General features: G+C 39.8%; 2 protein-coding genes across 8 annotated transcripts in view; one reads left to right on the forward strand and one right to left on the reverse strand.

Moving 5' to 3' along the window:
* agap1 (ArfGAP with GTPase domain, ankyrin repeat and PH domain 1) overlaps positions 1–4,772 on the forward strand; it is a 143,742-nt gene extending 138,970 nt beyond the window's left edge. For all 7 annotated transcript variants that reach the window (XM_083531805.1, XM_083531806.1, XM_083531804.1 and 4 more), the window contains one exon: positions 1,419–4,772. In XM_083531805.1, coding sequence (XP_083387931.1) covers positions 1,419–1,631 — 213 coding nt within the window. In that variant the 3' untranslated portion in view covers positions 1,632–4,772. The remainder of the gene's footprint in view (positions 1–1,418) is intronic.
* A 6,246-nt stretch (positions 4,773–11,018) lies between these two features.
* Positions 11,019–14,865, reverse strand: gbx2 (gastrulation brain homeobox 2). The gene is made up of 2 exons (XM_083527409.1): positions 13,863–14,865; positions 11,019–12,365 (listed from the first exon to the last, which is right to left on the reverse strand). The coding sequence occupies exons 1-2, from the start codon at positions 14,338–14,340 to the stop codon at positions 11,854–11,856; spliced, it is 990 nt and encodes a 329-aa protein (XP_083383535.1). The 5' UTR covers positions 14,341–14,865; the 3' UTR covers positions 11,019–11,853.
* Positions 14,866–15,390: the final 525 nt, after the last annotated feature.

Raw genomic sequence — 15,390 nt, forward strand, 5'->3', positions numbered from 1 at the left:
ACACACACACACGATGCGTGTCTTTCAAATATAAAATAGGATTTTGTCATTTGTATTTTATAATGGCTTCATATTCTGTATCAAAATACTTTAGTGTTTATTAGATTTTAGAGACTGTAAAACATTTTTGTAAGAAGTCTACTTGCGGACATCATAAAAATGCGGCATCTGATTGGTGCCTACTCAGTAGTTTGCCCAGACCTGTCTTATAATTCAATGAAATGTAGATATTAAGCAGAGTTTTTGGATTAGCTATATGGACATATCTGTAAAACACATTCACTGCGTATTCTGTAACATAAAATATAATCACAAGGCACTGCTCTGCTGATGCATCACAAATATGTTTTACTAACTCGACTGAGTGTAAAAGCCAGAGTAGGTCAGTGGAGTTAGGAATTCTAAGAGGCTTCCGTTTGACGACACATTGCACTTTGCTGTGGGGTGTTATATTTTGCCCTATATAGTCCATTTGTAAGGAGAAGATGCCACTTGGTATTATCATAGTCTGACAATTGCTTTTACTATAGAAAAAACTAGGAATAAGTGCTTTTAGTACTGGTGGTAACTTTATTGCCAAGATAGCCATCCAGTGGATAGCCTTTACTGCTTTATTTGGTCTCTTTTTCTCTCACACACACACACACACGTTCTTATAAAAAGCAGTCTAACAAATTATTACAGCTTCAGAGCTTTACAAAAACAGTTTGACCTCTATATGTACTTTACACCGATCAGGCATAACATTCTGACATTATAAAATTATGACTGGTGAAGTAAATAGCACTGATTATCTCTTCATAATGGCACCTGTTAGTGGGTGGGATTTATTAGGCAGCAAGTGAACATTTTGTCCTTAAAGTTGACGTGTTGGAAGCAGGAAAAAGCGTAAGGATTTGAGTGAGTTTGACAAATTGTGATGGCTAGACGACTGGGTCAGAGCATCTCCAAAACTGCAGCTCTTGTGGGATGTTCCCAGTCTGCACTGGTCAGTATCTATCAAAAGTACTCCAAGAAAGGAATAGTGGTGAACCCGCGACAGGGTCCTGAGCGGCCAAGGCTTATTTATATACGTGGGGAGCAAAGGCTGGTAAATTGCTGAAGAAGTTCATGCTGTTGATGCTCAACGGGTCAGAACTGTTTGGGCAGCAAAAGGGGGAATTTTAGGCAGGTGGTCATAATGTTATGCCTGATCAGTGTATGTGCTAGTAGTAAATAATCTGTACATTTATTGATTATTTAATGTTTTATATTGTGTTAATATTTTTTGACCTCTGCATTTGAATAAAATATTTATAGAAAATCTTCTGCATTACCCCAAACATTTGGCTGATTGTAAATATGCGTGTGTGTTTGTGTGTATGTGTAAAAGTGTATATGATTGTTTCATAACACTTTGCGTTTCTGTGTCCCTTCAGTATGGTGTAGACATCATGGCACGAGATGCCCACGGCAACACGGCGCTGGCATATGCACGCCAAGCTAACAGTCAGGAGTGTGTGGACGTGTTGCTGCAGTATGGCTGCCCGGACGAGCGCTACCCACTCATGGCAACACCCAACCTCTCGCGCAGAAACAACAACCGCAACAACAGCTGCAGCAGCAGCACAGGCAGCACTGCTCTTATCTGACACACACCCAGCCTCCATACTCCAAAAATAAACGCTCTCCTTCATATCCATTTGCATAAATGCACACTTGCCCTCACCACACAACCCCCTCCCCCCCAGCTCTTTCTCCATTTTGCTAGAAACAGATTTGAAATCATGAGAAATACATACTTCACCATGATGACAAAGACAAAACCGTAACAGAACCACTGAGTTTGCACTCGCACTGCCTCACACCACCACTAGCTTGTCTTGAGGAAGTTATTCTTCCCGTATTACTTGCCTAACCAATCACACAGTCGCCCCTACGCCAGGTGACCTGTGATCAGAGAATGCACCGACCCCAACACGATGGTCGGAGAAACTGTCTGAACCTGCTGCTGCCTCCATCCACCAACGCTGCAGGACGCATGACTGGAGATGAAGATGAGGCCAAATCAGAAGCTCAGTGAATGGCAAGCGACACATCCGTTCAGATTCAAAGCAACCCGGTCCTCATGCACTTTTCCTTGCTGTTTATTGCGTCACTAAAATGAACAAGAAGTGATGCTGGATCAGTCCCAGAGATCCTAGACAACTTCTGCAGTGCTTTTTCCTGCTTGGGGCTTTAAAATGCACATGTTCCATGTCTTTACTCATTTCTTCCTTTTGTCAGCCTTTCAGCCAAATGTTTAGTAAAACTATGTAAAATTTTGCCCTTTGTACAATTTTGTTCCTTCTTTTTTTTTGTCATTAATGTGAAAAGACAATAATGCAAAGACCTTTTGGGAAAACATACAGATATAACAGAAAGAAGCTTGTCCTTGTTTTCTTTTGATTGAGTGACTGAGTGGTACGGAGTTCAGAGGGCATTTGTGGACCATGTGAAATATCTAAACTCTCCGTTTGAATGGACCACACTTATGTGCCCATATCTTTTATTATTCTATAGTCTGTTTTGCAGAACTAAAGGGAATTTTCTACCTGATTAATAGTTGTTGTTTTTTTCCCCTCTGCTGCTGCATGCTTCTTTCTCCGCTGCAAATGATCAGGTCTTATTTAGCCGATTTCGTCATGTGATGACCAACACTAAAGTGACAAGCTCCCATCTCCATTTCCTGAAGGGGCTCGTCACGTTAGAGCGTGCGTGTCTGCGCTCTTATGAGGCCGAGGGACGGCACGGAGTCTTTCTTATTCACGTTAGCCATATTGATAATATTGATCAGTACTGACTTGTTTCCAGATGAAACAGCATGCAGAGTGGAGCAGGCTCTGACCTCGCAGGCTCGTCAATACAGAATGCGCGGCGTCTGCATTTCTCCCGTGCTTTATGATGGAAACATTAGTGCGGGGAGCGCCTGCAGCCTCATTTACCTGTTCTTACTCAATATTAGGTGCTCAGGAGAACTCTCCTCTATATGCTACATTCTTATTAATGCCAGAAACGCGTGCGTGTGTGCATGCGTGAGTGTGTGTGTCACGTACGCTCATGCAGGGTCATTTGTCAGCACTGGTCAAAATGTCTATTCATTACCCGCTCATTACTTGCCGAGGCCTTGGAGTGCAGAGCCCTGTTCGGCTCAGTGAAGAGATGGCTCATCTTTTTCTGCGCTGTATCCTTTTCATCGTATTCACTCTATCACTTAGTCTTTTATAGAAACTCTTTGGTGGAAAACTTGGTGAAAATGAAGAGAATACGTTTTTTTTTTTTTCTTCCCCCTTTCCTTTTAATGTTCTAGCCTGACATCCATGGGCTTGATGCCAGGCTACATTAAAAAAAAAAATCATACAAATGTGTGTTTACTAGTTCTCTCTCTCTCTCTCTCTCTCTCTCTCTCTCTCTAATCTTTTTTCTTAATGTCTTTATCAGTCTCGTGTGTTTTCGTGCTGTACAGGCTCAAGCCATGACTGACCTGTATTTAAGCAATACTAAGCCAGATGAAAGCCAGGCAACTATCTGAAGTAATAATTTTCCCACACTAGTATTGGCTGCTGTGTGGCTCTGAGAAATGTAAGACTCTGTTTCAGGTCATATGTCATAAAGGAGGTTGTGTTTTGTAACATGGCGCCACTAGCTTTAGGAACCGTCACTGAGAAGGTAACACAAATCTATAGTCTGCATCACTAAATCGAGTAGGAAGATGTTCAACCTGCCAGGGGTTCTGGGATTTAAAGACAATGTAGGGACAAAGCCTGATCTCCGAAACCTCTGTGTCTTCTTAAGGGCACTGTGGAATGAGACATGGGTCAAAGAGAGTGTACAGAGTTTAAGTTTTATTGAAAGGTTTAAGATGTTAAGTGTTTGTATATAATGTAGCAGATCTGTAGAGGTCTCGGTACCAGACACAGTTATTTATGACACGATGCTTTAACGCATACACACAAACATTGATTATATTAAGCAACCCACACTATCATGCCCACTTCATGCCCTTTCTGTGAAAGCCTGATTTTTTTCGGTTTCTGCGTGCATGAATGTAAATTTCCTCATAAATATCCAACAGGTGATGTTTTTTCTTATTTGTCGTCTCATTTACCTTTTTTTTCTTTTTTCCTTTTTTACTCTTTTCTCTATTGGAAGCAACTTTCATCTAGTGGTCCATTTCTCTCATCGTGTGTCCATGTTATTAAACTGAGACAGAATGAAGGAGTCGCACCACCACCCACACGACCAATAGCATGAGAGCAACCAAAGCAGACTCTATACGTCCGTTTTAAGCTGCTTACATGCACCCGTGATTTTTAGACCAGTATCTGCTTGCCGTGTAGCCACCACTTTCTGTACATAGCTGTAAAAAAAAAAGTGAAAATCATGTTTTTGCTTTGTTGTTGTTATTGTTGTTACCTCATTTTGTCGACAGTATGCAGGTGATGTGTCCAATCTCGAGAGACCTGATTATTTATGAGCGAATATGCTAATCTAAAAAGGGGAGGGGCTCTCACACTACTTATCTTTTTTTTTTTGTTTGGTTGGTTTTTGTTTGTTTTTTTTTTTTTTTTATACAAACCATTGGTATCACAATTACATCACTATGATTGATTGTTCTTGTTGTATATCTAATTTTTATTATTATATTGAGTTTGTGTCAGCTGTACAGTTCCATGTTGAAAAATTATACCTGATGCAGAGTCTTATACTGTAATGTGTCTTCTTTCAATAAAGAAAATTACTTCGTAATATAACGCCATGTCCTACTCTGTTAACTTTAATCGGACGTCAAGAAGGTCCTTTGTTAACACTCTGAACACTGCTTCTTCATAGTCTGACGTTTATGGGTGATTAAAATATGTCCATATTCAGGAGACCACTTTTCCAGCCATATCTGGTTATTCCCTAAACTGTTAGTATGAAGTTGGAGGCACACGATTGTAGAGTCTTTTAATGGCCCAAACCTGTTCCAGCATGAGCCAGAATCATGAAGATCTGGTTCACATGAGTTGTAGTGAAAGATCTTGCCTCAGTCCTACTCAACACCTATGAAATGAATTGGAAAGCTGACTGCACCCCAGGCCTTCACCAAATCATTACCTGATTTTACTCAATATTCAGTTTTATTTGTAGAGCACTTTTAACTATGTACATTGTCCCAAAGCAGCTTTCCAAAGATAATTAGGCTATAAAGTTTGAATGTACTATTTTAGTGCCTATAAGTTTATCACTGATAAGTGAGCCAGTGGTGACAGTGGCAAGAAAAAGCTCCATGAGAGTATAAGAATGAAACTTTGAGAGGAACCAAACTCAAAAGGGAACCTATAATCATCTGGTTGGCACCGAATGTCCTTTCATTATAGTTGTATCATTGTTGAGATGTGCTTTTTAGTGATCAGTTCACTGGTGGGCACTTAAATCTAGAAAAAAATCTTAACAATCACACTCGAAAATCTAGTGGAAAATCTTCCCAGAAGAGTGGACCATAAGATATGTGGTCTTTTGGTCAGGTGTCCACAAACTTTTGTCCTTAGTGTATATTATGTGAACAAATTCTGGAAGGTTACTTTTAGATTGACTAAGATGTGACCATGCTGAGATTTATACAGCAGTTGCAAAACAAACTGACAAGCACATGCTTCTTAATCATTGTTAGTAAAATATTTAATAATGTTTAAGTAAATATTACAGGGATGTCATTTATGCAAAATGTGACCAGAAAAACGTCATTACAGAAGAAACATTGTGCGAAAATAAACGAGAAATAAAAAATTGATGATGAATATGTTTCCTCTGTGTACTAATCATGTTGCTGTCTGCATGTAGAGATGATGTTTGGTAAGTAGCCATTTCAACTTCACTCCTGTACAATGAGTTCATTCACTCAGTGATTTAAATGCGGGCGAGTGACGTAACAAAACGCTCGTATCACCGAAGAGAACACGCAGATGTGAGTGCAACCCCGTGATGACTTGCACCATCGAGCACCACACATTTTTTTCCAGTGAGTGTCGCAATCTATTTTTTCCACTGCTATTCGAGTGAAGAGGCTCGTGTAGATGATGAAGCAAATGTATAAATCTGATTTTGAGGACATCAGATCTGAGGCTAATGTGTATGATGCTCACTTTCCACTTGTAAACCTGTAACTCTCACATTTTACTTATGCTTTTTAAAATGATTTACTTTTTTTTTTTTAACATTTATGCTGGTATAAAGGCTTTCATTCAGAACACTGTAATTCATAAGGAAGTAAACAGGGTAATGATCTGTTCCACAAAGTTTGTGGAAACCTGACCCAAACACTTGTGGGCATTTTAAACACACTATTCCACATTTAGTCCGAAATTGCTTTTATAATAATGTGATTGTGAGGATTTTGCTCATTCAGCCACAAGGGCAGGTCAGGTACTTATGTAGTGTGAGGAGGGGTGTAGTCAGTGGTCCAATTTATTCCATAGATGTTCAATAGGGAGCTCTATAGCAGGCCAGTCATCTTTCACTCCAACTTATTTAAAAACCATAACTTTAAAATCTCTCCATGGAGCTGGTTTTTTGCACAGTGGCATTGTCATGCCCCTTTTGAATAATTTAGACCCTTTTCTCCGAGTGACGAAAAATCCTAATGTTATACTGTAGCATACAAACACATTCTATACAACTAAATGCTTCCAACAGTATGCCAATCAATTGGGTACAAACCAGATGTATGTATGATGGTTGAGTGTTTACGTACTGTTGGCTATTTTATTATTTAATAGTTGTTTTGTTTTTAAAGCAGAACTGTGTGTAATTTCATTCAATTTCTTGCTATAATATGTATCCATTTGTTGTTATAATGAAAATGTTGCCGACACTTGTTTTTTCATTTCATTACAGTGGATCAAAACACAAATCAACTGAGCTAATGTTAAATAGAGTATAAAGTCTTACCAAACTGCAGTCCTTCATATTCAGGTTTTATATAATATATTGTGGCTTTCTGATCAGAAGAATGCTCATGTTGTGAGTGTAAATGTTAAATTCTTATGAAATGCATCATTTGATCTTTAACTTGGTGCCGGTTTAAGACACAAAATATGGGCTTTTCAGCATTTAAACAAAAATGGCATAAAATACAGCACCAATTTATTGTTGGACTCATTTATATTGTTAGACCTTACATTTGTGTTCAGAAGTGCTATAGAGTCCAAAACCTCTACAGCTGGGGTGTCCAATCTTTTCCACAAAGGGCCAGTGTGGGTTGTAGGTTTTCATTCCAACCCAGCAAACTTTATACAGTTTCAAAAACAAAATTGACAGTAATAACAAGTCAAATCATTTCGTACTGCTTTGGACAGTTGATAGAAAATATATTCATTAATTTTATAGCAGTAAAATTCTCTGTGTGCCATGTTTACCCTCATAAACACACCTGTGTGTGTGTGTGTGTGTGTGTGTTTACTTGCAGGCTATTGTGAGACACTCAGACTCTGTGGTATAGATGAAGGCGTTTCATGCTAGGCCCTGTGGACTCTGCTGAGACTCTAATGGGATAATGGTGCTCTAATCCTTTCCTCGTTCTCTCTCTCTCTCTCTCTCTCTCTCTTTCTCTCTCTCTCTCCCACTCAATCTCTCTCTCTCTCTCGCTCTCTCCCTTTCCCTCTGTCTCTCTCTCGCCCTCTCTCTCTCTCTTATTTCTCTCCCTCTTCCTCTCTCTCTCTATCTCTCTATATCTCAGGAAGCTTTACAAAGCAGCTGGGGAGGGGACAGGAGGACAGTGCTCACTCTCACAAAGGCCCCCTGACCAGAGTGGACAAAGGACGCCTGAGCAGCCTGGGACAGCAGATGTAATTAAAGAGATTAGATGAGACAGAGAGGAAAACCGAACAGTTTGTGGGAGGAAATAGATTCTGTGTGTGTGTGTGTGTGTGTGTGTGTGTGTGTGTGTGTGTGTGTGTGTGTGTGTGTGTGTGTGTGTGTGTGTGTGTGTGTGTGTGTGTGTGTGTTGATATTGTGTTAATATTAAGATAACATTTCTGATATGAAATGATATAAATAATAAATGGAGACAGACAGTTATACAGATATGGGACACATACCTATTCATCGCATTGCACCATGCACCATTCACATCTGGGGATAATTTACAGTAGCTAATTTACCCAATGACATGTTTTTGAAGATGGCAAGAAACCGAAGAACCCAGAAGGAAACCTGCACGGTTATGTAATGTCCTCCACAAACACTGATCCAAGCTTTGAATTAAACTAGAGACTCTGGGAGATCATAATTCAGTTGTCTCTACACAACATTCTAAAATGAATCATGACAACCCGTAGCAGATATACATTTCTAAATAAATCCTGCACATTGAGTGAGACAGCAGTGAATAAAGTGCTATTGTTCTGATGAAAAGGCTGCCAGTGTGGAGCATCTTGTCCAAATCCAGTCTGATCATCTCTCATCATAAATCACTCCCACTTCCCAATGTGATAGAGTCCAGTGTGTTAGTGTATAAGCTTCAGGGTATTAACACAGCTGTGTTCATCTGTTTGTGTGTGTGTGTGTGTGTGTGTGTGTGTGTGTGTGTGTGTGTGTGTGTGTGTGTGTGTGTGTGTGTGTGTGTGTGTGTGTGTGTGTGTGTGTGTGTCTCACATTTACACATTAATGGCATTAGGAATGCAAGAGAGGCCCAGAAATAAGGCGTGAGCAGGGCCATCATGGTGTGATGATAATCTTGTGATGTTCTGAGGAAAGAGGAGCTACTGAAGTGTTTTCTGTAACACACACACTGGTGCTAAAGATTACAATATGAAAACAGGCATTTGGAAAATAAATGAATTTTAATATATATGACTTTTGTTTGAAACAGAAAATGAAAAAACGGTGTTTCTAAATATGTGTATGCAGTTAAAAAGGTGTTAATTAAATGTGATTATTTAATGGATTACATGTGACCATTCATTTATTCACTGTACAATAATTAATGGGAATTCATTCCTCCAAGAAGAATGTCTTTAAAATGATATTTTAATACTTCATGCATATCTAAGTCCTAACTAATGAAACATCCTAAACCAATATAGGGTCTGATGTAGAAGACCGCATGTGTCATTTGCATTAAGAGAATGTCTCGTGGTTTATAGACAGTAATGCAGTATTAATCAGATACACATATACGAGTTAGAATAAAAAAATTGCTGACTGCTGCCTCCTGGAAGAGCATGATCTATGTGATTTTATTCATAAAATGTCCAATGAATTGCTTTATTATTTGCCTTGCACATACAAATTTGGTCAGTTGAAGAAGTGTGTGTTGGTGTGTGTGTGTGTGTGTGTGTGTGTGTGTGTGTGTGTGTGTGTGTGTGTGTGTGTGTGTGTGTGTGTGTGTGTGTGTGTGTGTGTGTGTGTGTGTGTGTGTGTGTGTGTGTGTGTGTGTGTGTGTGTGTCTGTGAGGGGCTCAGAGGACTTATTGGTCCTCCAACCAGTGCCTATTAGGTGGCATGAGTCTCAGGGCTTGTTCTCCTTCAGAATTAATCATTGGAGGTTAATTTGAGCCTCAGACAAGTTGCTGTTAATTTAGTGCGCAAGCGACACGAAGGAGTGAAAAGCTGAGGGCCTGGCCGATCCCCCTGGGGCCCATTTATCTGTCAGCCACGACGGCTGGCCTTGATTACTATTTGCAAAAAAATAAAAAAATAAAAATAAAATCATTAGAGTTAAAGCAATTGTCAGATCTCCCTCTGTTTCTCTCTCAAGCTGACACATTGGCCATTTTGTTTCTTTCTATAGCTTTTACCTCATAGATATCTTATGATGAATTCAGTGCACATTTAGGCACTTGAGCCATGTGTGTGTGTGTGTGTGTGTGTGTGTGTGTGTGTGTCAGTGATGTATGGATAAGAGCTTATCTAGCCCGCTGAGGCTCCCTTATGGACAGCAACTCCTATAAATCTGTTTTTTACTCTTCCCACTAGGGAGAAGTACAGCAAGTGTGTGAGTTTAATAAAAAAATATGTTGTTGGAGAAGTTCAAGCACATGAATTAGTACAGAAATACAGACTGTGTGCATGTTTTGCACTTCTATCTATCTATCTATCTATCTATCTATCTATCTATCTATCTATCTATCTATCTATCTATCTATCTATCTATCTATCTATCTATCTATCTATCTATCTATCTATCTATCTATCTATCTATCTATCTATTCGTTTCTGCGTTTCTCTGGAGCGCTTCAGCAAACATCACTCACCGTCACTTCACTGCACATCACCATTCATGTAATACTGTTTTAAAAAAAAAAAAATTTCAGAAATGAAGATAATTTTACCCCAACAAATATCGAAAAATGTATATTAATAATTGCATGAAATGAAAAGCGGAAATCTATTTTCCATTTTAAATTTAATCAATTTGGAAGCTTTATTTTATTATTATGTTTATTTTAACAAAAAAATATTTTTGTTTAAATTAATACAACCCAAAATCGAGGTAAAGGTCAGAATCTATAAATAGGTGCAACATACATTTATTTGTATGATGTTAATTTGCACATGAATGGGCTTGTGATTTTGTCTGCGTGCAAAACGAAATACTTCGTAACACCCCAGCCCACACACACACACACACACACACACACACACACACACACACACACACACACACACACACACACACACACACACACAATTATCCTATTTATAACATCGGTGCCTTACGTTTCTATTACTGCAAATGCTCTTAAATCAGGCAGGTAAAATAATAATAATAATAATAATAATAATAATAATAATAATAATAATAATAATAATAATAATAAAAGTAATAATAATAAAAGTAATAATAATAATAATAATAACAAAAGTAATAATAATAATAATAATAATCATAATAATAATTATTATTATTTAGTGGGTCTTTTACATGGCAATAAAAGCATTTCAAACCCATTCAATTTGTAATTAAGTGAATAAAAGCACCAGGCTCAGAGGATTTCACAATCACGTTCCACTTTAATGCACACAATCTCAACTCAATAAACTCTTCGCAGGTTAGCAACTCTTTTTCACAATATGAAATAAATTAGCAGCGTGCCCTCATGGAGTTACAACAACTAAACAGAACAAAAATAAAAAATGGCAAATCAGGAGAATCAGGTGAATTGATTAAAAAAACAAAAAACAAAAACAAAAAAATCCCACATAATAACAGAACAGATCATAATCTCGAAGGCAGGACTGTTTCCTCAGTGCTTCAGCAGATTAGAGCCGGAAAAGTGCTCCATGGATTCACCATCATCACCATCATCACCATCATCATCATCATCATCATCATCATCATCTCTGTTCCAAAAAAAACAAAACGCACACACACGCACGCGCACACACAACAGAGAAACAAAACGAAAGAGAACTTCACATTCTTTGAAATCTACGGGGAATTAATTTATTTATCAATTCAATCTCTCTCTCTCTCTCTCTCTCTCTCTCTCTCTCTCTCTCTCTCTCTCTCTCTCTCTCTCTCTCAGTGTGTGCTCCTGTCTCTCTGCCCAGTTACCAGAACATGGGCCGCGTCCCAATCCTCATTACACTGTATGTAGTATAACACACTCCCTATGTGAACACTTTTGGATGTGTGTTATTTTGTCGCAGTGTTCAGTATAAAAGTCTCTTTGCGTGACCGGGAATTCTGGTGAAATAAACCGCTTGTTCTCGTGTGAACGCAGAGGGAGAAATCCGCGTATAAATGGACTATATTCAGATTTCACAGGTGGCTTTGTGTAAACGTGTCTCTCGCCTCGGTTCAGTTTGTTAGAGGGTTTTAGTTTTTGGTCCAGAGCCCCAGTGCAGGTCACGGCCTGGCCTGCTCCAGCTGCTGATGCTGACTCCGGATGGCGAAGCGGCTCACGTGCACTGGGATAGGGACCACGATTTTGGGATTCCGGGACGGCTCGCCCGCCTTGGTGTTCACGTTACCCGCCTTCACGCGCTTCCACTTCGCCCTGCGGTTCTGAAACCAGATCTTGACCTGCACCTCGCTGAGTTTCAGGGCGTGCGCGATCTGCGAGCGTTCCGTCAGTGACAGATACTTCTTGCAGTGGAATTCTTTCTCGAGCTCCAGTAGCTGCTCGCTGGTGAACGCCGTCCGCCGCCGGCGGTTTTTCCCTCCAGAGGACGCGCTGCCCGAGCGCGCGCTCTCCTCCAGGCCCGCGCTCGCGTCACCGTCGTCTTTGGCGCACAGAGGGTTGGACGCGGGGGCCATGTTGTCGTCCGAGCTGTAGTCAAGGTCGCTGTCCATGGAGAAGCTCTCGTCCTTCCTGGTGCACTCGTCTTCCTTGGGATCGTCCTTTCCGTGGCTCCTCACTGCAAAAACATACATTGGAAAATAACACGTTAATAATAAATCAATTATCGCCCCCAATCAAAAACGCCCCCTGAAAACAACCGGACCAAACGAGGTTCCGTTCAATTAGTGCCACTTGGAGAATTTATTATTATTATTATTATTATTATTATTATTATTATTATTATTATTATTATTATTATTATTATCATTATTATTATTATTATTATTATTATTATTATTATTTGTCATTGATATAAATATTTTTGTTTGCACCCTAAATGTGAAATCCATTTTTGCTGGTGCAAAACAAACAGACATAAAAAATATCTTGAGACTTGTTTAATACAAAAATGTAGAAGATTTAAAAAGATATATATATTTGGAAGATTTATGTTTATTAATTGTAGCAATTACAAAATAGCAAAATGACCTATTTACTATTTTTTTAATATTTACTATTAAAAAGATAAACTTTTTCAAATGATCGCAAACATTTAAAACGATCCCATCAGTCGTTTTTATATTTTATTTTTATTATACACCACGCTTTATGCTTCTTCTGTCAATTTGGAGACAAATATGAATAAGGAATGATTCCAAATGATAAATGGACATTTGGTGCCACTCAGAAGATGATGGGTTTGAATTTTGACTCTGGTTCTTCTCAAGGTTTCTTCCTCATACCATGTCAGGGAGTTTTTTATCTTCTTACTGTATCCACTGGCTTTGCTCATTATGGCATACACTTGAAGATACTGACATACTGTAGAAATTCATGTTATTTCTATAAAGCTGATTTGGGACAATGTCTATTGTTAAAAGCGCTGAAACTGAATTGGAATGAATTATACAGTCAGAATGATCCTTTAAACTTCTTGATGGAGACATTGCTTTCTCTTTACTGAAACCCTGAAGCAGGACATCCTCTTCCTCCATCCCTCAATTAAACAGGACTGAATTAAGGAAGTCAGGTGCACTTCACCCCCAGGCTCTGCTCTCTGAACTTCTTTAATCCGCACCTGATACGTGGCTCTCACGCCGCAGCACCACACGTATTTCCCCCCGAGGCCTCGAAAATCGTTATGTTGTCATTAACAAATCGAGTGACATTTTACAGGACACCAGTCACTCTTTAGTCTCGAGCTCAAATGAAACCTTCCACTATTCAATCATACGCGTTAATGTCATACAGAGGGACATAATGATACTGCACATGATTACTTCTGGTCCTGAGTATTAATTTACTGCCTTTAATACAAATTCTTATAGTTCAGACGCATTTCAATAAAATCAGGTAAAAAAAATAAAACCAACAAAAAAACAGAGCTGTTATTTTTTATATTCTATAATAAATGATGAAAAGGTGCCATGTGTGTCGCTGATATATTTTCCAAACTTTGGTCCGCATTTAAAACTCAAGCATCATTTATTCAATGGGAACAAAACCGTGATATTGTATTCTTTTATTCCATCTAATAATATTAATTCCTAACATGGCCATGTTCTGTACTCACCTGTAGCGCATTGCAGAGGCTCATCGTGGAAGGACAGAAGCGCAGAAGTCTCTTTGGTTAAGAAACTTTTCCCGTCTTCTGCCTCCAGTCGGATCTCGTGAGATTTGTCGAACGCCGCGTGTAGCGCCTGCGTGCCGAACTTCCGGCCCGCATCCGGGTGTTGGGGCAAACTGGCCATGAGCGTGGAGGTGAGCGCCATCCCCTGCGCCAAGCTGGAGCAAAACGCGCCCGGTATAGCGGCGAGCTGATGATGATGAGAAGTCTGAGTGAGACCGGGTGGAGGTGGTGGTGGAGGAGGTGGTGGTGGAGGAGGAAGCACTACAGAGCGGTAGGGCATGAACATGGGGTAACCAGTGTACACGAAGTGACCCGGACTGGGCTGCTGTGAGCCGCCGATCAGCGAGTCGATGCTGAAGGCAGTGGTGTTTCCCACCGGACGCTGCATCATGGTGAAGGACGAGCCGAATGCAGCACTCATTAACTCGATTGTTTCTTACTGACAAAGTTGCAAAAGTTTATTTGGGGCAGAGGTGCAGGATTTCCACAGCCTTCATGCGCCGCTCATCCGAACCGGACCACTGTAATACAATCCCGACAAACTGAGCATGGGTGTGTGTTAGAGTACGTGTCAGGTGAGAGCACAGAGGGAGAAGGATCCTGAGCTCAGCCACACACACACACACACACACACACACACACACACACACACACACACACACCCCGCTGCTAATCCTGTGATAGGACTGTAGGTCCGTTTCCGGAGCGAAATCAAAGTCACTGCGTCTGCGTTCGAGGTCTTTTCTCCACGCAAAGCAAAAAATAAAATAAAAATTAAAAAAGAATATTTGCGCAAAAAACCCCCCAAATGTGCGTATCTCAGTCTGCACCCAGATACCCAGGATACCCTTTTTGTCGTATCTTCGTTGTGATCCACTTCAATTCGCTTTAACTTTATCTTCTCAAGCTCTTCTTGCTGATCCTGACTGTTTGTGATCAGATGCTACTGCTGATGATCTGAGAGTTTAAATTGCGCTCCTTAGGTTTAAGCGCCCCGATCGCGCGTCCAGACCACGCCCACAAAACAACCTGCCCTTCCTATTGGTCCGTCTGAGCGCGTGGACACGAAGCTTCCGCGAACGCGTCTCCTTTTGTCGGATTCGGTAAAGTGCTGAACAGCATCTCTGTACATCTTCAGCGATCTACAGCCACCATTCAGCTGTTACTACTGTCCCATACTGACTAATAACAGCTGCAGGTATGATCAGATTTAAGATGTGCAAAAGATGATGAATAATAGGGTGAGAAATAATGATCATGATCATATTCTCCAGTTCCAAAGCAACAGTTCAGGTTGTCCTGTAATATCCTAATATATCTTAAGCTTTAATAAAAAAAAAAAAAAGGTTTGCTATTTTATAATTCATTTAATTCATACTGCCAAATATGTAGACTGCAGTAAAAAATAAAAAATGTAATTATAAATTCAAAATATATATTTGTAGCTCTTATTGAATCCCTTTGCACCTTC

This window comes from Silurus aristotelis (genome assembly GCF_946808225.1).
Source record: "Silurus aristotelis genome assembly, chromosome: 2".
NCBI classification, from domain to species: Eukaryota; Metazoa; Chordata; class Actinopteri; order Siluriformes; family Siluridae; genus Silurus; species Silurus aristotelis.

Coding starts and splice junctions, on each gene's coding strand:
- gbx2 (XM_083527409.1), bottom strand. CDS start 14,340: ATGAGTGCTGCATTCGGCTCGTCCTTCACCATGATGCAGCGTCCGGTG. Junction 12,366..13,862: donor GCCTCTGCAATGCGCTACAG/GTGAGTACAGAA, acceptor ATGTTTTTGCAG/TGAGGAGCCACGGAAAGGAC.